This window comes from Fistularia commersonii, chromosome 1 (assembly GCF_037954325.1).
Source record: "Fistularia commersonii isolate RoL2024-O1a breed Wild chromosome 1, RoL_Fcom_v1.0, whole genome shotgun sequence".
Classification (NCBI taxonomy): domain Eukaryota; kingdom Metazoa; phylum Chordata; class Actinopteri; order Syngnathiformes; family Fistulariidae; genus Fistularia; species Fistularia commersonii.
In genome coordinates this window covers 2,636,386-2,661,586 of record NC_141284.1, presented here as the reverse complement: position 1 = coordinate 2,661,586, position 25,201 = coordinate 2,636,386, and the positions used below count along the sequence as shown (strand labels likewise).

General features: G+C 45.2%; 2 protein-coding genes across 3 annotated transcripts in view; both read right to left on the bottom strand.

Annotated features, from left to right (window-relative positions):
• Positions 1-12,363, bottom strand: part of pde4dip (phosphodiesterase 4D interacting protein) — a 29,246-nt gene extending 16,883 nt beyond the window's left edge. For both annotated transcript variants that reach the window (XM_086144044.1, XM_086144052.1), the window contains exons 1-17: positions 11,198-12,363; positions 9,387-9,476; positions 9,157-9,276; positions 8,520-8,612; positions 8,131-8,340; positions 7,892-8,050; positions 7,587-7,682; positions 7,341-7,478; positions 7,082-7,261; positions 6,822-7,016; positions 6,512-6,742; positions 5,623-5,788; positions 3,182-3,270; positions 1,898-2,028; positions 607-886; positions 368-518; positions 155-271 (exon numbers count right to left, since the gene is read on the bottom strand). In XM_086144044.1, coding sequence (XP_086000170.1) covers positions 155-271; positions 368-518; positions 607-886; positions 1,898-2,028; positions 3,182-3,270; positions 5,623-5,788; positions 6,512-6,742; positions 6,822-7,016; positions 7,082-7,261; positions 7,341-7,478; positions 7,587-7,682; positions 7,892-8,050; positions 8,131-8,340; positions 8,520-8,612; positions 9,157-9,276; positions 9,387-9,476; positions 11,198-12,223 — 3,472 coding nt within the window. In that variant the 5' untranslated portion in view covers positions 12,224-12,363. The remainder of the gene's footprint in view (positions 1-154; positions 272-367; positions 519-606; positions 887-1,897; positions 2,029-3,181; positions 3,271-5,622; positions 5,789-6,511; positions 6,743-6,821; positions 7,017-7,081; positions 7,262-7,340; positions 7,479-7,586; positions 7,683-7,891; positions 8,051-8,130; positions 8,341-8,519; positions 8,613-9,156; positions 9,277-9,386; positions 9,477-11,197) is intronic.
• A 2,553-nt stretch (positions 12,364-14,916) lies between these two features.
• The window catches only part of LOC147237103 (CDK5 regulatory subunit-associated protein 2-like), a 34,656-nt gene continuing 24,371 nt past the window's right edge, over positions 14,917-25,201 (bottom strand). The window contains exons 4-8 of the mRNA XM_086144066.1: positions 18,202-18,312; positions 17,024-17,100; positions 15,494-15,617; positions 15,291-15,418; positions 14,917-15,183 (exon numbers count right to left, since the gene is read on the bottom strand). Coding sequence (XP_086000192.1) covers positions 15,042-15,183; positions 15,291-15,418; positions 15,494-15,617; positions 17,024-17,100; positions 18,202-18,312 — 582 coding nt within the window. The 3' untranslated portion in view covers positions 14,917-15,041. The remainder of the gene's footprint in view (positions 15,184-15,290; positions 15,419-15,493; positions 15,618-17,023; positions 17,101-18,201; positions 18,313-25,201) is intronic.

The window sequence follows — 25,201 nt, the reverse complement described above, 5'->3', positions numbered from 1 at the left end:
CCTTTTCCATAATATTTCCCAGTATATTAGGCCTTATACTAGTCTTGCAATACAAGCGACCTAACCTGCTCTTTGCTGCCATCTAGTGGCCGTCTTGTGTAACTACAAAAACATTAGCTGCAAGTGGCGTTGCTGATTTTTTTAAAAGTCAAACCTGGGCTGCTGGTGTCCTCCCTCTCCGCCTCGTTCTCGCTTCGGCCGCAGGTCTCGTAGCCCAGGTCCTGCAGGTCCACCTGGATCTGCTTGCTGTCCTGCTGCACCGTCGTCTCGGCTGCGGGCGAGAGGGGAAACGGCTCAGCGGCGAGGGTCCAACCTCGGAGGTCGCGGGCGCTTCAACACGACCAGCCGGGCGAGGGGAAGAACTCACTGAGCAGATCCCTGTAGTCTTTGAGCTGCTCGGCCTGGGCTTGGACCGTGGCCTCCGAAACCATCAGCCTCTCCTTCAGCGCTCTGCTCTGCTGCTGCAGACGAACGGCCTTGTCGGGCGCGCCGTCCCGCTGCGCACCGCCGCGAGCATCCTGGAGAGAAAACCAGGGAACATGAAGCGACAACAGTGGATTTGGAAAATATTCGAAAAAAAAAAACAACGCATATATGGGTCGGTACCGGGGAGGATTTGGCGAGCAGGTCCCTTATGTCCAGATCCTGGAGGTTTTTGGGACAGTGTTTTTGGACAGAGAGAGCTAAGGCTCCGTCCCAGGAGTCCCACAGCTCAGAGACCTCCTCCTCTTCTTCTTCATCTTCCTCCACACCCTCTATGGTCACATCCAGCTCCTCCTCCTCCTCGTCTTCATCTTCCAGCGGCGTCTGTCCGTCACTCTGCCCGCCGTCCGTCAGCTGATGCTTCAAGCCTTCGTTCTCCTGGCGGAGACTCAACAGGGCTTTCCTTTGAAACAGAAGGAAAGTTGTAGCGACCCGGCTCTACTGTACGTCCCGTCGGGTCCAGTGCTAAAGCTAACGGACGGCATAAAGAGATAATTTGTGCAAAACCGTGCAAAACATGGGGGTAAAATAAAATTGAGCCAGGAAATATGGGTTCAGGAAGTACAAACGTGATGCTAACAGAGATGAAAACAGTTGATGCTAACATACTAATTGTTTTAAAGCGGGAAGAGGAGGGGTAACATAGGCAGCGCGGGAAAAAAATGATCCTAATAACGTTAAAAAGGTTAGATGAATTGCTAACAGAAGGCTAGCAGATGTGCTATGCTAATGTGGTCTTATGTAACAGCAGCTAGCAATATGCCCACTGAAAGATGCTTACTCATGCTAATCGTCTTACGGCAGTTGCTGCTAAAGCAAAAGCTAATTCTCTGCTAACATTAAACTAATTGGCACTGGCAAGAAACGGTTGTTCTTTCAAGGAAACGGATATTGGCACAATGGCACAAGAAAGTTAACACTTAGCATTTTAAGATTGTTTGTTAGCCTTGATTTGCAGCGTTAGCATTGTGTGCTATTCGCTAGAGCATGCGTAGCATTTGTTAACCTCCATGAATGTTAACTGCCCAAAAGAGCTGTCTGCACGTTTGTAGCTTATCTTAAAATGTTAGCATTAGGTTAGCTTCTTTTACAGCACGTAAGTATTTGTCATCCCTGGATTAGCGTGGGTTAGCTGCCCTTAGCGGTGTCAGCTGTATGTTTGTCAGCTTTTACCACGAGCACTCAAGGCTAATTACCTCACTCTATGTGCGCTATGGCTACGGCTATATTAGCATGAGTCAGCCGCCAGTCTGATTAAATTAAAACAGTTGTGAGCGGATATTTACAATTATAAACGGCGAGAAGTTTGGAATTTAGTGAAATGACCTGATATTTGCAAGAACTTACTGAGGAATTTATCCGAAAAGCAACCGGACGATTTAGCGACAGTGAAAGCGAACGCCGCGCGTCGTACCTCATCTGGGACAGCGACGAAAATCCGGCCTTCTCCAGCTGAGCCTTCAGCTCGCCCAGCTGCCGCTCCACCACCCGCTTCTGCTCCACCAGCCTCCGGCCCCCCGACGGCGGCTCCAGACCCTCATAGCCCTGATCGCACAAACACAAAATCAATCTTCTGTTTGTCGTCGCTGCGGGACCTCCTCTGGGCAAAACCCAGAAGGAGAAGGGTGACCTTTGACCCCAGAGCTAACTTACAATTTGCACAATTCTGCACAGTAATTCATTGAAACATAAATGTCTTCATTTACTATTATATTATTTATTTCGATATTATTTATTTATTTATTTATTATATTTATTATTGTATTTTTTTTATTTGTTTTCTTTTTTTATTATTCTTTTATGTTCACAATTTAAGACTAAGAGTAATAAGAATAAGAACAACTTTATTTATCCTGAAGGAAATTATTGTGCCAGAGTTTCAAGTAAAACATAACAATAATAAATAATAGTAGGAAATTGTATAAAGAGTAAAAAAAAAAAGCTAGGGAGAATAAGAAATACAAATAGAATGATAAAGTGTCAAAGTCAAGGCTATAAAGTGTTTTAAGGTCTTAAGTGCAAAGATTTGAATTTGATGCTGCTACCCCATGTGACCCCCAATTGCCCCTCGGGGACAAATAAATTTTATTCTGATTCTGATTAAGTCCTCGGTTTCTCCGGTTTCCCAGCCGAGTGGAGGCTCCTGAACGCATCATCTCCTCCTGTGTCTACATTCAGAAAGGTTATTTTTCTGTAGTTTAGTAATGAACTAACACCATTTATTGCAATTCCTTTCACAACTGTAATCCGATTTTCTATTTCTGCATGACTTCTTGGGTTTAAAACCGCATTATTGTGCACTATTAAAATCATTTTAAGTCTTCGCATCAGCATAAATGGTGATACCTTGACAAATGGGCACCCATTAAAAAATATCTGGAGAGTTGAAGATTATCTCTATTTGACTGAGTTAGATGTTTTTTTGTGTGTTTCTTTTTTTTTTTTTTTAAGTTTTACTTTATTTTTCGCTTGCCATTGAGGAAATAAGTGACCTATAAAGAATATTGTATAATGTGTATCTTGTTATGAGGTTTTGTAAGAATGTGTATGACTCTGTTAAGGAACCTGTTCTAATAAATGTTCTAAAAAAATAAAAAAATAAAATAATTTTAAGTCTTCGGATCAGCATAAATGGATCGATAGCAGCCTCTGCAAAAAAACAAATTTAATGATGACTTCTCTGAATTTTGTCTCGTACCCCAGCGCGGGCCGACGAACGCTCTTCCTCGTCGATGCTGAAGGTGTCGTCCGTGTTGAGATCCTCGTCGCCGTCCTCGGAGGTCAGATCTGTGGAGAGCAGAGGACGGATTTGGAGCTGACGGCGGGAAATAAAATCGTGGGCCTCGGCTGATGAGACGCCATCACACACGCTTGCAAACACACACACGAGGTTGTTTAAATGGAGAAAACGTCTGGAGAATGGAGAAAACACACCCTCATATCCACCCACACTGGTGCTTCGATCAGAACCTCCACTTTCTTCATTTTTATAGGAAATAAATATGAAATAGGTTGAGAGAAAACATTTTAATGCTTATTTTTAAATTCATTGTTTAAAAAAAAACAAACTATCGCTTCAGCTTTAGTCATTTGACGCTCATATTGTATTGAAAAGGTTCACGGGTGATTTAAAATATTCACTTGTGACTCTCGCCGTAGAAATATGAGTTTAAAAATTAAAATTCAATCACGATTTCATGCATTTTTAATCTATTAAACTTTTTTTTTTTTTTTTTGTAAATTTACCAAAATTAATTGCTTTTTCCTTTTTCTTATACAAGCAGAGGAGAAATATTTCATGTATTCAGTTATTCAAAGATACATTGATTAAAGACTGAATGGATCAGATGCATTCTGATCTGCTGTGGTTGTTTTTGTTGATCTTTTTGGTTTATTCTTCGCTTCCTTTATTTTGGCGGTAGATCTTATCCTCCTCCTCTGAAAACAAAAGTCTCAGGAGTTTTTTCTTCACACAATGTATTTATTCTGACCTGTGCGAGTGTGTGAGTGTGTGTGTGTGTATTCATTCGACAGGGCTTTGTGCTTCTGTTACTGTTTTTGATTTTTTATTGCTTTCTCTTAAAATATTAAGTATTTAAATATATGGATCAGTACTCCGGGGGTTCAATACAATTGAATATAAATTATTCCAAAAATATTTTTAAATTTTACAATGGAAAAAAATCAGCTAAAAGGGGAAAAATGGAGTAAATAAAAATGAACTAATCACCCAAAAAAAGGGCACAATTTCGACATGGTTGCAAACAAAAAAAACAACTTCAAAATAGAAATAAATGACTAACTGTTTGTGAATGAAAATTACATATTAATTACAAATAACAAAAATTAATTAGCTAAAAATCAGCATGAGATTATGACACATATAAGTACTTAAAAATCATAAATTAAATTGAATATTATTTTCATGTGTGTGTTTCTGTGTTTTCATCACTTCGGGGGGGGGGCAAAGTATTGGATACCTTTATTGGGGGGTTGGTGTCGAGGGCCAGCGTGCAAAAATACATCCTGCACCTGAACTTCGCAAACCTTGCGTCGTCATGACGACGCACCAGACCGACAAGGAAGTCGGGGGATGACGTCACAGGTTTCTATAGCAACCGGGATGTCCGGGAGGCCGACCCGGGGTCCAGATATGTCAAAAATGACCTCGTTTTCTTCGGTCGGTGAGCTCGTTCATGCGTGTTAGACATGCACATACACACACACACACACACACACACACACACACACACACACACACACACACACAAGCAGGAAGTGGAGTCACCGCAAACACACCGGCTGCATGGCGTGTCTTTAACAGTGAATTATTTCTTCAAAGTAAAGAGATGTGAGAGGATAAAAAAAAAAAATTATATTTGTTATTCCAGAGCTTTTAATCCCAGATTTTTTTTCATTTAAAATGATAGGTGTATAAAGGTGATATTGTTTTTTATATACATATATACACCGTTGTTTCCAGATTATAAGCTCCTACTTTTTCCCTCCGCTTTGAATACTGCGGCTAATTTATGGATCTTTTTGTGCTAATGAGGTTCACGCCGCCAAAACATTTCGCCTCATCACATCGGACCGATAGAACGGCCGTGAAATTTTGAGGCCGTTCAATTCCGATCGCGAAGAAGACGACTTGAATTGGAGACCAAGATAGCGATCAGCTTGAATCTGACAAAGCTGGGATAGAAAACGAATGGATGGACTTTTCCTTGTCTTATTTGTGGATGTTTCCGGTATATATCTAATTAAAAGTCAAAAAAATGCTTCATCGTAAATATCAACAACGTGCGGCCTATATGTGCACACATAGATTTATTCAGTCATTTTTAGCCGGTGCGGCTTATATTCAGATGCGCTCAAAAGTCTGGAAATTACGATATATATGCATATATTTTCTATATATAAATATCCAGAGGTCTGTGAGTGGACCGGATGGTTCTGGTTCCCTCAGCTGGCGTCCTTGTTAGGAAGCTGTTAGCGGCTGTTAGAGTCCAAACAATTCCCACAATGCATCTTGTTCCACCATAATAAATAGTTCCCTCGCGCCCCCCCGGCCCCTGCCGCGGAGGGGGGGGGGGGGTCTGTCTTACAGATACTGTCCCATGCTCCTGGGATGCCCACCTCCGCACTCGGGGTGCCGGCCCCCGACCCGGTCCCGGCCCAGAACAGGGCCCCGGGCCGGGGGGCCGTCCTGCTGGAGCAGGCGCTCCCGCAGATCCTGGATCTCCAGGGTCAGGCGCTCCACCAGCGGGAGGGCGGCGGGGTCGGAAAGCTGCCTCTGGAAGTCCTGGACACACACACACACACACACATGATAAATATCCAGGATGCCACCCCCCCCCTACAGTACCACCACTTTGAGGTTCGAAATGATAATAAAAATGTAGGAAAATAATAATGAAATCAAATGAATATGAAAATAATACTAGAAAAATACTAAACAGAAATATAATTAAATTCATTTGAAAAGAATGGAAAATAATTAAATTGGTGGATAGAATTGAAAAAAAAATTTTTTCTTAAAGTTGCCTTCGAAGCTGAATTAAACTCCTTGAAATTAATATGACACAAAGATCTGTTGTGTTTTATATAAACCGTAATTTCCGGACTATTGAGCGCACCTCAATATAAGCTACAAGCTAGCTAGCGCTAGCTGATCGCTATCTTGGGCTTCCTCCTGCGCACTAAAACCGTCAAAGTTGTCTTCTTCAGTGTCGGAGTTGAACGGACTCAGAATTTCCCAATCATTTCATTGGTCGGATGTGACGAGGATAAACGTTTTAACGGCGTGAAGCTCGTTAGCGCCCCTACCCACCCAAAAAAAAGTCCATGTTTTAGCCGCATCGTTGTTTACGTGAAAAAAGTCGCGGCTTATCGTCCGAAAATTACGGTACGTCTCTGAGATCCAAATTTCAACCGGAGCGGTTCTGTTTCCGTTAGCGATCTGGAAAAATTTCTTCCACGGACTACATTTTGTGCTGCGAGCCGGACCCGCGGCCTCGGCGCCCACCTTGACGGCCTCCTCCTTGGCGAGCAGCGTCCTTTGGAGCGCCTCCAGCCGGGCGTCGCGCCCGCGGCTCAGCTCCTGGTTCTCCTTCTCCCTCCTCAGGACCAGGCGCAGCTCCTCCCTCAGGACGCGCAGCTCCTCGGCCGAGTCCGGCCCGGAGGTCAGCTGGCGCCGGAGCTCCTGCAGCCGGCCGGCCTGCTCGGACATCACCTCCCCGAGTCGGGCCGCCGAGTCCTGGGACACGGGCGTATCACGAATCATCTAGTCAAGATGGATTATTCTTATCTACACGTGGAGTTATGGTTTGTAGTACCTGGATGTACTGGTCCCGGGCGCCGATGGTCCGCAGCAGCTCCGTCACCTGGTCCTGGTGCTCCTGGGCCTGCCGGGTGCGGTCGGCCAGAACCTCCTGGAACAGCTGGTCCTTGAGCTGCAGGCGGACCTTCAGCTCCTCCAGGACGCCGCCGGGCGGCGAGGATGTCCGTGTCAGGAGGGAGCAGCGAAGCTCCTGCGCCGGGAAGAACCGTTCACCGTTTTGCAAAAAGCGTCACACACGGGGTTATTTTTCCGTACCTGCGCCTCCTGCGTGCACGCCTGCAGCGCCCCCTGCAGCTGGACGATGACGGCGTCCCTCTCCCCGAGGGCGCGGTTCTGTCTCTCCTCGCCGTCTCGCCGCTGCTGCTGGACGCTCCTCCAGGCGTCGGCCGCCTGCTGCAGCTCCAGGCCTTTCCCTCGGACCAGAACCTCCAGGCTCTGAAACGGAGGAGGCGGAAGTTTGGCGTCAGGGGCTTGATCCGGGCCGGGCGACCAATAAGGAGGCGGCGCGACTCACCGCGATGGTTTCCTCGTTGTTGGCCAGGGCGCAGCGTTGCCTCTCCAGGTCGCGCTCCTTCTCCCGCAGGAGGAGTCGCAGCCGGCGGGTCTCCTCCTCCTTCTCCTCCACGCAGCGGAACTTCTCATCCACGGCGCGCTGCGTGAGGAACATTTTTTGAAATGATGGAAATAAACCGCGTGAGCGTTGGCGCCCCCTAGTGGTCAGAGGTGGGAGTGCACCCATGTCGGCGTGATGGAGCTCTACCTCCAGGGCGCCGTCTCGCTCCTTGATCCGCTGCCGGAGCTTCTGGATCAGGGCGTCCCGGGTCTCGGAGGGCTCGTCCAGCAGCTCGCAGTAATCCTGCACACACACACACACAGACACACACACACACACATTGATTAGACGGAGCCTGTTGATGGTTGTTGACCTCGAAACAACACGGATATTTGGCCTTGCCGACTTGTGTCGACCCCGGAGTTGGTGTCGTAAAAACCTGGTGTTTGTATGTTTCGCCGACTTGTGTGTGTGTGTGTGTGTGTGTGTGTGTGTGTGTGTGTGTGTGTCACCTCCACCAGCTGCTCCTTGCTCTTCAGGGATCTCCTCAGCTCTCTGATGGTCTTCTCCCGCTGCTCGTCTTCCTTCCTCCTCTCTCGCTCGCTGTCGCTCAGCCGCTCCTCCCTCTCCCGCAGGGCCGAGCGAGCCTCGTCCAGCGCCAGCCGCAGCTCCTGTTGGGTCACGTGACCGTGTGATGTCATCCGGTACGCAGCGAGCACCCCGCCGCCGCCGCCACACGGCGAGGCCTCACCTGGTTGTGTCCCTCCGTGTCCCTCCTGTGCTGCAGCGCCTCCTGCAGGTCCTTCTCCAGGCGCTGCAGGGCTCGGCTCAGGTCCTCCTGTGCGCGGGCCGCCTGGCGCCGGGCCCGCTGGCCGGCCTGCAGCTCCAGCTGGGCCTGGAAGAGGGAGGCCTGCAGACCCAGGATCTCGCCGTGGCCCCGGAGAGACTCCGTACCCGACACCTGAAAATGCCGAGACGTCAACAATGTTTAGCGCTGCAATGCTTAACTTTGAGAACGTGTCAACCCGTGGGACCGATGCAACTCTGCGGATGCTGAAGTAGCTACCAGCCACATGCTAACGCCTGCAGACCTAGCCGCCTGGAGTTAGCATCATCTTAGCGCCATGCTAAGTAACAAACCTGCAGCTGCTGCAGCTGGTTTCTGTTGGCCAGGTCTTTGAAGGAACACAGCATGTTGTTCTGCTCCTCGATTACCCGGTACAATTCCACGGCCTGGACACACACACACACACACACACACACACACACACACAAACAGTGTATTGAGGACCAGAACTGTGCATCCATTTTGCAAAATCACTTCTGTCTCTTCATTTAAATTTGAATAGGGAGACATAACATCTCTTCTGTCCTCCTCACCACCACAGCGCGCGCACACACACACACACACACACACACACACACACACACACACACACACACACACACACACAGGGTCCTCTCTTCAGATTGCCTGAAGACGCGCTGCAGCGACATCAGCTGCTCCAGAGTCCATCAAATTAAGTCATAATGTATTTAAATTGTTTTAATATATGAACAAAATATAAATTTAACTGAATATTTTCAATCAAATAGTAAATTAACTGAGCCAAAGCGCATTTTTACTGACCGCTTACGGTACATAAAAAGAAAAGGATTATTTAGTGCCCCCTAGTGGCCAGTTTGGGTATTGCATCTGTTTGCTTGACAGCTTTGTTTTTGTTTTACAAAACCAACGTTAGTCTTCTTCCAACCCTGTCTCCGGATCTGTCCGTACCTCCGCCTCCTTCGTCCTGATGGTGTCACTGAGGCCCTGGAGGCTCCTCCCCTGCCGCTGGGCCTCCTCGCGGGCCGAGCGGAGCTCCAGCTCTGCGGCGCCCAGACGTTCCTGCAGCTCCTGCGGCGACAATCGACAAGACGTCCTTACACCTCGATGTTCATTCCACTAAACTAAACAATTCCGTTTTGTTTCATTTACGTCTCAGTCAAGAAGGGGGGGGAACTCACCCGGTTCCGGGACTCGCTCTCTCGGACCCGCTCCCGGGCCTCCTGCAGCTCGCCGCCGCACTCGCTGCCATGGTTGTCGCTGTCAGGACGCTGGAAAACACCATTTTAGTTGAAAAAGAAGCCCAATAATGCCTGAATGTCCAAACAGGAAATGAATGATTATTTTCGAATTAAAACCAAATTCCACATATTTAAATCGATTAACATACTGCTGATGTACATTCAGATTCAGGCAATGATTAAAGTATTAATTTACACGAGAAAATTAATTCCCGATTTTCTGGGATGGAGGTCAAAAAATAAATCGTGATGAAGAAGGGATAAAGGGGGAGGAGGAGGAGGCGGAGTCAGGGCTGGCCCCGCCTCCGGCCTCCAGACGGACGAAAGTGTGTGATGCTATCTGATGATTTCCTGAGGAAACGACCGTTGCCACGGCGGCGCCAACTTCCTGGATGACATGTGACGACGCAGCGAGGCCTCGCCAGTTACTATTATGGGATGGACTGATGAAGGGGAGAACCAACCCAGTTCAACAATTAAAAAAAAAAATCTATTCTAATGTATTATATCAAATATATATATATACACACACAAACATATAGTGATATATATACATATATGTATACATATATACATTATAAAAAAGATTACATTTTTTTTCTTTAATTTTGTTTGTTTTTATTTATTTATTTTTGAATCTAATACATATCTATTCTTATGTATTATGTAACACATATATACATAAACATATATCTCTCTCTATATATATATACATTGTAAAAAAGATTACAATAGATTTAGAATTACATTTTTATTTTCTCTTGTTTAATTTTTTATTTTTACATTTTAATTTAAAAAAGAAATCTAATTATACATCTATTCTGATGTATTACGATTCATATATACAAATATATAGTGATGTGTGTGTGTGTGCGCGTATATATATATATATATATATATACATTATGAAAAATTTTGTTTATTTAATAAAAAAGTCTAATTATATCTCTTCTAATGTATTATATAATACATACGTACAAACACACACACATATATATATGTACATTGTAAAAAATATTACAATAGGTCTATGATTTGATTTTAATTTTTTTTGGATTCGGATGAAATCATATATATGTGTGTACAAAAATGTATAGATGAAAAAAATAGGATATGAAGAAAAAAAGGTTTCTTCAAACCGAGTCTAATCCTCATCACAAAACACACAGCTGGGAAGCGGTTGCTGTGGTGACGGCTCTGTTGCTAAGAAACAGAGGAGGTAGGTTATTTGAGTTGCTGAGAGGGGGATGGGGGACTAAATCTCTGTTGAAGGAGAAGAAAGTAAGAAAGTCTTTTTACACACACACACACACACACACTTTACCATCCATCTGTATACACACGCCTCACCATCCATCTACATACTTTTCCATCCATTTGTCGAAACACAACTTCCCGTCCATCAACACACACAAACACACCTTTCTATCCAACCAGGCACACACTTTCCCATCTGTCTACACACTCACACACACACACACACACACACACACACACACACACACACACACACACTGAACTATCAATCCCTTCTCATTCACTTTAAGGGTTTCCTTTTTTTCACACTGGTTATTATTTTATATTTGAGTCCATTTTTCCACCATTTCTCCAATTTAAATTAAACTTTCTTTTACCAATTTTTTATAAATTATTTGAAAAACTGACATTTTTTAGATTAAATTTTGGCTATCATTTTTTTTTTTTTTTCCTGTGAATTTTTCTTGTCGGTGCCCGTCCTCCTCCTCCTCTACCTCCGACCGCCCAAACTCCAGGTATTCGTCCAGCCACTGCTCCTCCATCTGCGCCAGCTCCTCCTCCAGCTCCCGATGGGAGTAAACCTCAGCGGGCGGGGGCGTCAGGAGCTTCGACCAGGCTTTGACCAGGACCGGGAGCCGGCTGCCCCGCGGCGTCCTCACCGGCCGGTACTCCCACCCTCTGAGGAGGCTCAGCGTGGCCTCCAGCCCGGAGGAAGCCTCCTCCGGCTCCCCCTCGTCGGCGGCGTCCAGGGATTCCACCGACGAGGCTGGGCTCGGGGTGTTTGGATCCGGGACGAGGGGCGTGACCTCGGAGGCGGTGCCGGCGGGGTCCGCGGCGCCGCCGCTGGTGGAGTAGCGGGTGGAGGGGCCGCAGGAAGTGCTCCTGCGCCCCACCCGCCGCGGGACCTTGCACACCGCCTCGTAGTCCGAGTCGGCCACGCGGAGGGCGGCGCAGCCCCGGCAGCGTCTGGGCTTCTGGCCGGGAAGGGGGTCGGCGTGGCAGTGATGGAGGTCGTGCTCCGGGACCGGCTCGTCCTTGTCGGCCCACGACTCGTACACCGAGTACGTCAGGTCGTCCTGGATCATATCGGAGTATCGGACGCCCTGCAGGCCCGACAGGTCCACCACGGGGGGCTCCTCCTCCGCCGCCGCCACTTCCATCACCACCACCGGCGCTGCCCCGGAGCCTCCGTCCTCGGCGTTGTTCTTCCGGTACAGGCCTCCGATACACTGCCGGAGGCGGTCTTTCTCCAGGAGCAGCTTGTGGAGGCGCTCCAGGGACAGAGCCTCCACCCGGGCGATCACCGTGTCGAAGCGGTACATGCGGTCCAGCATGAACGTGCACTTGGAGCAGGCGAACTCGCCGCGGCCGTCACGCATCAACTCGCGGCCCAGGGCGTGGGACAGCAGGGCCTGCAGGTTGAGCTTGGCCGCCGGGTGGAAGATCCAGCGGCGCTGATTCCCACAGAGCTCCCGGGCGCAGATCCTGCACGCCTCCTTCATCTTTACCACGTCCAACATGACGGCGGGAAAACTCTCAAAGGGCAGCTTTAAAGGCCGGTTCTTAAAACGACCAATTTCTGAATGGAGTTTTGTATTGGGGTAACAGAACAAGCGTCTCACTGACTCTGCAAGAGCTTTTAAAGATCCAGAAACACTGTTTTTTTTAGAAAATCCGCAGGATCTTCCGGATTAAACTGATTTTTTTTTTTTTTTGTATCTTGAATCTCAATTCCGGTTGGAACCCCTTTGGTTTCAGTTCTGCATTAAAAAAGAAACACGCCCTTGTTTGCGCGGCGGAAGAAGATGCTCGACGACGCGGCGGATCTTCGGTTACATCTTGTTCCCGGAAGACACGAAAACGGAAAAAGGCGTTAAAACGTGTCCCGGTGGACGTTACCGAACGAACTCGCCGGTACCGGGCGTCTGTCAGGGCGGCTGTGGCTTCATCAGCTGAGGATGGAGGAGAAGGAGGAGGAGGAAAAGGAGGAGGAGAAGGAGGAGAAGGAGGCGGCCGCTGCGCCATGACGCAAAGATCGTCTATTCAGGAAAGATGGTCACTCTTCACTAAAAACCCTGCCCGCTTTTATGGAAAAATATTCATTTTTTTTTTTTAATTATGGGAAATATAAATCATCGGATGTATTTCAAAAATAATATTTATTAATTCATTATTAATATGAGATAACTCCTTTGTTTAATTTTACCGTGTAGTCACTGATATTATTATTTTAATCTTATTCTAAATCTGTATTTTGTGAATATGCATATGATTAGTAGATTAGTAATAATCTATCAAAATACATCTTTAATAAATAATTTAAGCTACATTAATCTAAATAAACTATTGGTTCATTCATGTTTTTCTGTTTGAAATCATGAGGAAAACGTTATTTAGATTTGGGTTCAAACATTCTGATCAGAGTGGGACTTCTTACGCTCAGTGGACTGAACCATTTTCTGCAAACGGGAGGGGGGACGCGGGTCAGTCCATGTGGTTCATTTTCATAACTTAATAGTTTGACATTAAAAGTGAACGCGAGGATTTAAAATCACGTCTTGGACAAAATAGAGAGAAAAAAAGCAAACGGGGACAAATAGCCAGCCGGAGATTTCAGTTGCAGTTTGAGACGACAATATGAGGCCTGGTGATTGGGTGGCCATAGTTGCTATGGCAACGTGACATCAGCTGATCGGAATAATGCATTTCTGACAGTTCACTTAATTCTTGGAGGCAGGGATTTGAAGGATTACTAGCAAATATGTGTGTGTGTGTGTGTGTGTGTGTGTGTGTGTGAGTGTGTGTGTATCTGTTTTATTTTTCTATGTGCGTGTGCTTTCTTTCAGCTTCATTAAACAATTCCATCATTGTGAGGTTGAAATGACTTCATAGTTTTCCCAGGAGTGGAGGTGTGTGTATGTGTGTGGTGTGTGTGTGTGTGTGTGTGTGTGTGTGTGTGTGTGTGTGTGTGTGTGTGAGTGAATCACACATGTCTAAACTGTATGACAGGACTGTGCCAATCTCATTTTTCAAAACACCCCTAAACACACAAACACACAGGCTGTCATTACCATGGGCGGATTGGGTCCACACACACACACACACACACACACACACACACACACGAGCCCATCAGAGGAGTCTGTCAGAGGTCTGAAAATTAATCCTAATCAGAGACGGCATGCAAACATCCCAGATGTGTACCTTCCTGTACAAACAGGAAGTGACATCGTAGGATGGATGGGAACGTAAATAAGTGAAAACTCGTGTCACTGCGAGGGGATTGGAGAGGGGTTTGGAAAAAGGAACTGAACTGACAGGAAAATATGAATTCAGGAAAAAACTTAAAATGAAAATGCAAAATCTCAATGTATTTTTCTGGAAATCTCTTCTAAACAAATGTCCAGAAAACAGATCAATTTTCATAACAAATTATTTGGAATATATATTTTTCTCATATTCATTATATATTTTTTTAAATATTTCTGAGATTTATTTTTAATTGTTCATTTTGTAAAATTTCCTGATCATTGTTTTGTGACTTTTTTATGAAATAATGAAATAATGTTTAAGGTTCTGCCTGTGCAACAATGCGGGCTAGCAGCCACTAGAGGGCGCTTCTTTTCAGAAAAGATACTTAATCAGAGAACCGCAAACTCCTGCAAATATTTAGATCATGAATTGCTGTTCATTGACAGATTTTTTTATTCTTATTATTTTTATTTTAGACTACATCAAGTAAGATCTGCAGGAAAACAAAAACAAAGTCACATTATCGTTATGATTAATAATAATATAATAGATTTGAAGTGGAATAGCCCTACGACTTTCAACGGATATCTGGGTAAATTCTAAAAAGTGGGGGATCAAGATTGATGATATGGATAAATTTAATTTAAAAAAGTAGGATTTTTCAGGAAAATATAGAAAATAAATCAATAGAAGCAGGAACAAGGGTTTAAAACTGTGGGTTAAAATCTGTAATAGAGTTACAGAAGTAATAGAAGTTTTTTTTTTTTTTACACATTTTTTTGCAAGTTTCTGTCAATAATTCAATCTAGTTTGATTTTTCAATTTAACGTATTTTCTTATTACTGACTCATTTCTCAAGGATTTTCGGAGTAAATTATTTTTTGTATCATTTCTCACTTTGTTCTGCTAAATATGGTGGAAGTTATGTTTGATAATTCTTGATTCTCCTGTGCAGATTATTCATACCAAACACAATTAAGACAGAAATATGTATTTTCTTATTAATCCATTGGGATATTTCATGACCTTATTTGAAAATCCCAGGGAACAGGGAGTAACTTAAAAAAAAAAAAAATTCGAAAACAGTTACTGTGAGAAGATGCAGAGACTCACCCGGCCTCCTGCTTCTCCATGCTGCAGGGAGGAGGACATCTGGTGGACCGTGGCCTCCAGCTGGTCCACCTGCTGGGCCAGGGAGCGGTTCTCCTCCTTCAGCTCCTCCACCAGCCTGCGACCGTCCGGAGGGAAGGGTCAGACACCATCTCCAAGTCGGGTATTAACTTTAACGACACCTATCCGATTATCCGATCAATAACCAATGGATGGATCAATCACCTGTCCCGGTCCCCGCCGCTGCCCTCCGTCCTCTCCAGCATGTCCCTCTCCAGCTCCAGGCGTCTCCTGGCCTCGGTGTCGGCGAGGCAGGACATCCTGTGGGCCTCGTCCCGCGCCAGGCGGGCCTCCTGCAGGGAGGAGGCGCGTTCATGCGTGCATTTGTGTGTGTGTGTGTGTGTGTGTGTGTGTGTGTTCGTACACACCTCTTGCAGGAGCTGCACTTTGGCCTCCAGGATCTCCTGCATGTGACTGATCTCCTCCTGTCGCTCTGACAGGCGGCGCTGCAGCTCCGCTTCGCTGTGATTGGACAGGCTCTCGGCCGTCGATCTGCGTAGGGGGGAGAAGGGGGTCACATGACCAGGAAGTGATGCCGCTGTTCCGTCCAATCAGGGTTCTGACAGCAGGCCCCGCCCACCTCACCCAGCCCACACCCTCGAAACAAGCGCTCCCTGCTTTACTTCTTATTGCTCTTATTTGTTAATTAAAAAAAAAAAAAAGCGGATTATTAATAATTTTCTCATCAAGCCTCACGCATTTCAGACAATGCAAAAATCACCATGAAATTGTAGAGAGATTATTCATTGTTAATCATTTTTAAATATAATTAATTTACAAATTATTGATCATTTTCTTAATAAATCTCACAAATTTCAGACAATGCAAAAAAACACACCATGAAATTGGAGAGAAATGATGTAGCAAAATTAATTTTTAAAAATAATTCATTTGCTTATTTTCTTGGTAACACTCACTAATTTCAGACAAATCAAAAATTACCTTCATGAAATTGTATAGGAATTCTACATTATTAATCTCTGAATAATAATTAATTTTCTAATTCTTCATAATTTTCTCAGTAAATCTCTCACATTTCAGACAAAGCAAAAAACACAGTGAAATTGGGGAGAAATTATTCATTATTATTAAAATTTAAACATAAATAATTCTCTAATTATTAACATTTTTCTCAGTAAAGGTCAGAAATTTCAGACAAAGCAAAAGAACATCATGAAATTGAAGAGAAAATATTCATTATTTTTAATCTTTAAAAATAATTAATTTGCCAATTATTGCTAATTTTTTTGTAAATCTCACAAATTTCAGACCAAGAAAAATACACTTTCACAAAATTCTTGATAAATTTACTAAAATAATGATAATTATATAAAAATATGAATAAAAACACATAAATGAAAATATCATGACTAACAAATAATGAGAAGATGATGATAATAGTAATCATGTAAAAAAATCGTACATGATAGATCAATCATAATAATGATGATGATGGTTATTATTGATTATTATTGATTCTCAGTAAATTTAGCAATAATAAGATAATAAAAATAAAAGTAATACAATAATAATAATAACAATAATTGTAGATGTTTTTAGATTTTTCTGTTTTGAAGCACTTTCTGACAGAACGTCAGGAGAACCCAGTCCTCAGCAGGCACTCAGCTGTTGTCAGGCAGATCCAGCAGCTGAAACACAAAACCCCAACTCTCCTGACACACACACACACACACACACACACACACACACACACACACAACCCTCTCCACATTCCTCCCAGATTATCTGCGTTGTCACAGCGCGGTGAGTCTGCAGAGGCGCCGCCGTGTCACTGAGGACACGGCCACGTGCACGTAGACAGGGCGGCGCGCACGTGGCGAGGGGGACGCGCACGGCGTTGAACCGTCGTGGGTTGGTAACCACGGCGATGGACTCACAGAGCCTTGTCCAGCAGCTGCTGCTTCTCGTCCAGCTCATTCTTCAGACTCTCCACCTCCACCTTCAGCTCGATGTTCTGCGTGGGAGGAGCAGGAGAACGTCAGGGAGGAACCCACGGAACCGGGGAACCCATACAACACCCCCGACCCCCCCACACACACACACACACACACACACACCTCCCACCCCCCTCTCCCACGGCGTGCCATGAATAAAAGTTTGTTGTTGTTGTGTTTGTTGGTCATCGTCGGCAGCTGTCGCCGAGTCGACACGTGTCGGCAAGGTCGTTGCCGTGGAGACGGCTCGGGACTCCAGGGTTCTGGGGGTGTGTGTGTGTGTGTGTGTGTGTTAGTGGGAGTCCTATAAATATCTGCACCTGCTGCCCCCCCGTTGCTATTTTTAGCTCGTCTGGAACCGGCAAGAACCGGCCCCTCACGTGCAGCCGCTTCCCGCTGACATTTCCGACCTGACATTTTTGCCCTCAACCTGCAGCAGACCCAGTGACACACACACACACACACACACACACACACACACACTGTTCTGCCCTGTGTGTGTGTGTGTGTGTGTGTGTGTGTGTGCACGTGCATGCTGCTGGTCCAGGGGTGGGGGGGGTAAAGTGGGTCACTGGGCCTGAAAGGGGTCGGTGGAAACAAAGCTGCGCTCGTGTTTTGGAGCTTCTGGTTGTGGGTTTTTTCCGTCGGCGTTGGAAATGACGGACGGTCTTTGAACGCATCGCGGTGAGTTTAAGCTCATTTTCAACAATTTTCATTGACACGTCAGCTGAATTTTTTATTTTATTATTTATTTATTTTTGTTTTTTTAGCATATTTTTTTGCACATTTAGCCATCTTGACATTGAAGGCTGAATTCATGACTTCTGCTGTGATTATCCTATCCAACAAATAAAAATAAACAAAAATAACATGATTTTTTTTTTCAATTTAAATCACTTCCAACCTCATTTCCTTGCACAATATAAATTTTATAATTACTTTTTTTCGGGAAATTAACCACCCTGCTATCTCACATGAAAACCCCAGTTTCATGCTTCTGGGTCCACCTGAAGAGGCGAGAAGGTCCGGTCCACGTGCACTACCGTGACCCCGTGCACGCTCCTAGAAACCCGCGTATTTTTCTATCGAAAGCCGAAATCTTTCTAAATTCGAGCGCTCACCCTCTTGTGCACGTCCTCGCCGCTCTCCTCGAACTTCTGCTGGATCCTCTCCTCCAGGAAGTAGATCCGTAGCTTCAGGCTGAAGTTCTCCTTCTTCAGGTCGTTCAGGTGCTGCGAGACGGTGCGGTAACCGCGGAAACCACAGTTAGACATGGCGGACACCTCCGGCCGGGGGGCTGGGGGCGTGGCGGCCCCCCATGCGACGTGGAAAAACAGGGCTAAACCGTCCGGGCCTCCGTCTGAAGGTTCTCCGCGGCGTTCTCCAACGCGATCTGACTCCGGCGGCCCCGGAGCCCGGTGTCACCGGAGGGCCGGAGGGGGAGGGGGCAGCTTTTTTTACCCCCGGGGGGGGGGAGTCGGCCAGGAATGAGCCTGGTGTTGATAACAGGAGCCGCCTCTCCTTGCTATCCCTTGTTCGCACACATTTGAGGTTCCTCTGGATGTTCTCCTCTCCAACAACATCTGACCTTTGACCTTTGTCTCAAGAGGGGTTTGGTTGTTTTCAACCCAGGGTAGGAGAACGTGGAGAACCCAGTCGACTGCTGGATGAGATCCCAGAACCCTGGCGGATGTCCTGCGGAACCGCAGCAGCAGTGACGTTCTGAGCTTCAAATCCCTTCCTGGTTGAAACAGGAAGCTGACGTCCGGCTTCCTGTCCGACAATCCCAGCAGCTTCACTTTAAACAGACATAATCCAGCCTGCTAATCTGGTTTAATCCAGATCAACTAAATCCGCTGCCTTAACCATGAAAGTTGTTGTTCTTATTATTATTATATAGTTTTATTTAACCAAATGATGTAAATTATAACAGTATTACAAAAGTGTTATAACACAAGTAGGTCTTGCCCTCTCTGACCTTCCCAGTCTACAGCCACTAGGGGGCGCTGGTGCTCCACCGGAGCCGCCCCCGTCCCAGATGTGTGTGTGTGTGTGTGTGTGTGTGCGTGTGTGTAAGGGTGGGGGGGTCCAGCTGCCCGCGGCGTCACTCAGGAATGTTGATCGCATGAAGCGAGAGACCGAACGACGGCACGTTAGAGAACATGAGAACATTTGGCCGAGCGCAGGAACACATGGTGATCTCACACACACACACACACACACACACACACACACACACACACACACACACACACATACAGAGGCAGGAATCAGCGCACGCTTTGACACATGCATATGCACAGAAAGGCACGCACATTGGCAGGCACACACACACAATCACAAATCACAGGAGCGCGCACACACACACACACACACACACACACCAGCAGCCACACATACTGACAACCAAAGGCAGGAATCTACACACACACAATCACAAATACACACACATGAGCAGGCAGGCAAGCACACCACACATAAACACAGACTGACACAGACACACAAATGTGGGCATTCATGTGCGTGCACGCACACACACACACACACACAAATACACAAAAGTCAGGCACACACTCAAACACACACATTCATACCAATAGAGGACATGAACACAAATACATACACATTAATGTAAATAAATTGTGTGGCTCTAAGGAACACACACACACACACACACACACACACACACACACACACAGGTATGTGATTGATGTTAGTTGCACGCTCTGAAACGCAGGCGACCGGGGCTGATCGGGGAAACTACCCTAAAAAAAACAACCGATCACTTCTCTATTGATCGCCGGACAATCAATAGGAGGGAAATTTAAAAACAAAAATCAGTGATTTTTCTGAAAAAATCCAGAGGAAATGTGGGAATTTTGAAAGGAAAATTTAAAAAAAAATGAATTAAAAGGAAAAAAGTTGTTTTTGTAAAATATGCAAGAAAATGACTTGATCGTGACCTAGACAATTTAACACACACAAATACACACACACACACACACACACACAGGGGGTGGTTTAGCGTTTCCTCCTGGTTGCTCAGAGGTTACGAAACGTTTTGTGTGTGTGTGTGTGTGTGTGTGTGTGTGAGAAGCGCGCCACATCTGCTTCCCATCAGGCCGTCCGTCAAACCAAAGAAAAAAAATAAAAAAATACACCAACGAAGAAGAGAGTTGTCAGCGCGCCGATTTCACACAAACACAAATCCCAGATTATCAGCGTCGCCGTCTTTATCAGCGGGAGCGAAAGGCTTCCCGCCGTCGCCGCGGCGCCTGGAACCTCCGGCTGAGGATCCGGTTGCCGTCTGGAAGAACCCGACTTTCCCCTGGAAACGACGACTCGCCCGTTAGGGTCACGTTCTGCGTCTCTCTGGCGCCCCCTAGTGGCCGCCGGCGGTAGCACAAGGCAGGACAGCTCATCAGGGGGACGTTGTCAGCGTCCAAAAACAAGGAGGTTCGTCGCTACGCTGACCAGATGTATTAATGAATGAGTGAATGTTTGCAAACGTCTATATATCTGAATGAATGAGTGAATGTTTGCATACGTCTACATAACATGAATGAATGGGTGAATGTTTGCATACGTCTACATAACATGAATGAATGAGTGAATGTTTGCATACGTTTATATGATATCGGAATAAATGAGTGAATGTTTGCATACGTCTATGTAAAATGAATGAATGAGTGAGTGGTTTCATGTCTTAATATGACGTGAATAAACAAATGAATGAATGGTTGCATGCGTCTATATGACATAGGAATGAATGAGTGAATGTTTGCATACGTTTATATGATGTCAGAATGAGAGGGTGAATGTTTGCATATGTCTATATAACGTAAAGGAATGAGTGAATGTTTGCATACATCTATATAATGTAAATGAATGAGTGAATGTTTGCATACATCTATGTAATGTGAATGAATGAGTGAATGGTTTCATGTCTTAATATGACCTGAATGAACAAATAAATGAATGGTTGCATGTGTCTATATGACATAGAAATGAATGAGTGAATGTTTGCATACGTTTTTATGATATTGGAATGAGAGGGTGAATGTTTGCGTACGTCTATATAAAGTGAATGAATAAGTGAATGGTTTCATGTCTTAATGACGAGAATTAACAAATGAATGAATGGTTGCATGCATTTATATGACATAGAAATGAATGAGTGAATGGTTGCATGCGTCTATATACCCCGTGAATGAGAGGGTGAATGGTTGTATGTTTTTATATGACATGTAAATAAATGAATGGGTGCATCAGAATGAGTGAGTGGCTAGTTGTTTGTCTCTATATGACGTGAACGGACGAGTGGATAGCTGTACGTCTCTAAAATGAGAGGGTGAACGGTTGCATTTCTTTTTATGACATGTGAATGAATGAATGACTGAATGGCTTCATGCGTCTATATGATATAGGAATGAAGGAGTGAACAGTTGCATACATCTAAACAGCGACAATAGATGTGATAGGTTGCATGTAACGTGAATAAACGACCAAATAGTTGCACGTCTCAACATGACGTGAATAGCTGTCCGTGTAAATGACGTGGGAGCGGTTTCATGTGTCAAAAGTGTGAATGGCTGTAGGTCTATATGAGATATGAGCGAATGATTTCGAGAAAAAAAAATCGTCAATAAATAGATCAATCTCTCCTGATTTGTTTTCCTTATTTTGATAAAAAAAAAAAGTAAAGTGGGTGCTAATGGCGTTCCGCGGCTGAGAAGGAGGTTCCCCAATGGAGAACAATATCACAACAATAGCACTTTTAACTTGCAAAATACATATTTTATTGCCTGTTTACATATTGGATAGTTATTTTATTGCCTATCTGTATATTCTAAATATATTGTCTATTTTGTACAGATTTATATTTGTATTGTCCAGGACTACAGATGGATATTAGCTATGAGCCTCTGTGCTTAATGTAATTGTACACTGTCCTAATAAACTTCTAAACAAACAAACAAACAAACCCATGGATCTCGGCCGCCAGCGGGCGCTGGAAGGTGGACGAGAACCCGGGCGAAGGGGTCACGGCGAGCGATTCGGCCGGAATGACTCACGCCGCGCGGCCCTGAGACGAAATCACACTAATCGTGTCAGACTTTTTCCAGCGCCGGCGCTCGATCCGGTACAACAGATGCGAAATTAAAAACAACAACAGGGAGAGAGCAAAACGCAGCATGAGAACATTTTTCCAGAACCCTTCGCTTCTAATTTGGGGCCCCTTTGGTGTCGGGAACGCGTCTGCACAACCAGACGGGATTAAAAGGTGGCGGAGAACGTCCAGGTTCTTTCTCGTTTTTCACCGTTTGGCCGTGCTATGCTACTGCAGCCCAGCAGGGGGTGGCCGTGTGTGTGTGTGTGTGTTTCACAGTGCTAAGGGTTTTAACCTCATTCGCTAGTGTTTGCGGCTAAAGCTATCAAGCGCGTGTTTCACATGTTTAAGGCTAACAAGTGCTAGAGCTAGCGAGTTTTTTGTCTGTTGAAAGCTAACAAGTAGTTTAAGTGTTTAAAACTAGCAAGTTATTTTAATGCGTTGAAGCTTGTGCGTTTGGAGCTAGCAAGTTTAAAGCAAACAGGTTTTTTGTAGGTTTAAAGCTAACAGGTACTTTCTGTATTTAGAGCTAACAGGTGTCGTTGTGTGCTTGGAGCTAACAAGTACTGTACATCTTTAGAGCTAGCAAGTTCACTGTGTGCAAAGCTAATAAGTATTTTATGTTTTCTAGAGCTAGCAATTTTTCAATGTGTTCAGAGCTAACTTGTGTTTAAAGCTAGCAAGTACCTTATGTGTTTAGAGGTAGCAGTTTTTCATGTGTTTAATGCTAACAAGTACTTTAGGCATTTAAAGCTAACAATTACTTTATGTGCTTAGAGGTAGCAAGCAATTAATGGATTAAAAGCTAATACCTTCTTGTATGTTTACAGCTGTTTGTTTTGTACTGAGAGCTAATAAGCACTTTATGTTTTTAAAGCTAGCAAGTACTTAATGTGTTTAGTTTGCATTTTTTTCAGTGTTTAAATTAAACAAGTACTTCAATGCGCTTGACACTTCTGTCTTTTTACTCTTCTTTGTTTTACTTTTGATGCTAAACAAGCCAAGTACATTTGTCGTCCAAAACCCAACACGAGGCCAGTGCTTTTTGTGTTTAGAGCTAACAAGTACTTTGTATACGAAGCTAACAAATAACTTTCAAGTCCTTCATTGTGTGTGAACCTTTGCAGTTCTTTAACTAAACATACAAAGTCCTTTTGTCATCTAAAACACAACAAGACGGTCTTGTCCAACACAAAGAAGTATTTTTGCCATTTTCAACCCTAACAAGCAGTTTTTCAGCCCATGCAGAGAGGGATTAGAGAGTGGAGGGTTGTTTGTGTGTGTGAGTGTGTGTGTGAGTGTGTGTGTGTGTTGTGGACTGGCACAGCGCTGGGAGTTTTCCCCCCTCTCTTACCGGTAACGGGAGCCGGCCGCTGCCAGCTAGCTTGACATTTTCCAGCCCCGCTCGGCGGCGGTGCCAGGCCCCTCCGACGTCTGTCTGATTGTGTTTATGGCGCTGCCACGGTTCCGCGGTCAAAAAAAAAGTATAATTTGTAAAGCTAATTAAATTGTCGGGGGACCCACCAAAAATAACCACGGGCGCTAATTAAAATCATGGAATGGAGGGTGGAGTTTCAAGCTAACGTAGCATCTTATGACTCAAATCACAATTTGAGTCAACAATTTACTTTTCTGAAGGGAGGACGACGGCTTGTCGCGTCGGAAAAGTTAGCCTAGCTTAGCGGGAAGACGGGAGGCAAGAAAACTAGACAAGCTAACGCGTCCAACCGGTGTCCTGCACTTAGAATGTTTAGAATAGGTGAGCCACCTGCTGCTTCAGCACAAACCCTGACCAAACCAAGGCTAAAGCTAAAGCTAACAAGCGGCCATGTTGCACGGTTGGTACATTTACGCCGACACATAATTTAACGAGGCCTGTGCTGGAAACAAGCAAACGGTGGACGCTAGGGAGTCAAAAAAAAGTCAATTTTCGGAACATCATCGGACAACTTGGGCGAGTCGTCAGGAGAAACCAGTCATAGATAATCTTTTTGCAAATAGGTTAATGGCCACTAGGGGGCGCCGTGGTGATCCCGATAGACGTCAAAAGCCGTGTTGATGAGTGGACGATTATCATCTTGGAGCTCGAAACTGGTCACACCTGACAGCTGGTGGCCCGTCGGGTTCTTCTCCGGGTTCTGCTCGCTCGATGACCTCATCGCCGCGGACCCGTCGGCCCGCATTTGCAGCTAATTGATTGTGAAAACTCTTCCTGCTGAAGTGTGGGGGTTCTGGTGTCTCGGACCCCCCGGGGTCAGGAAGGGGGGAACATCTGATCCTGATCAAAACCATTTCACTGTCCAGTAAAACCCCGTCCCGGGTGAAGCTCAGGTTCCACCTGGCAGAACCAGGAGGCTGCTTCTGAAACCTCCTGACATCAGGCCGTGACCTCCTCGGGCTCCGAATAGCACCCTGAGGTTTTTTTTTCCCCCCGCCGGTCTGCTTTTAGAACCTCGCCGGTCCAGTGCGGTCAAACGTCCGGTTCCTCGACCTCAGGCCGCCGGAGCGTCCAAGCCAGCGGGTCCAAGACACGTTGAACCCTCAGCTGGAGGGGAACCCAACTTTCCAGAACAATAGGAAATAGGAAACAACTGCAAAGAACCCAGTCAAGACAGGGAAACATCAAACTTTCACCTGGAGCTTCCGAGTGAAGTAAAGAACCCAAAAGAGGAACCTGGTTCCATCCAGATTTAGCAGTGGAACCGCTAAATAAATGGAGTGATGTCACTCCCTGGCAGAACCTGGAACACCGGCTCAGTTTGGGCTGGATCACGTGTCCGCACTCCTTTTAGCTCCTTTTAATCCACAACTTTTTTTTCTTCCTCTCTCATTGGATGGGATCGTCTGACCCTTGCGGTCAAACGTCCGGTTCTCCAACCTTTGACCACAAGAAAAAAAAAAAAAAAAGGAAAATAACTGTAGCTGGGACAGTAAAATAAAATAAAATAAAATAAAATGAAATGAAATAAAATTGAATAAAATAAAATAAAATAAAATGAAATAAAATTGAA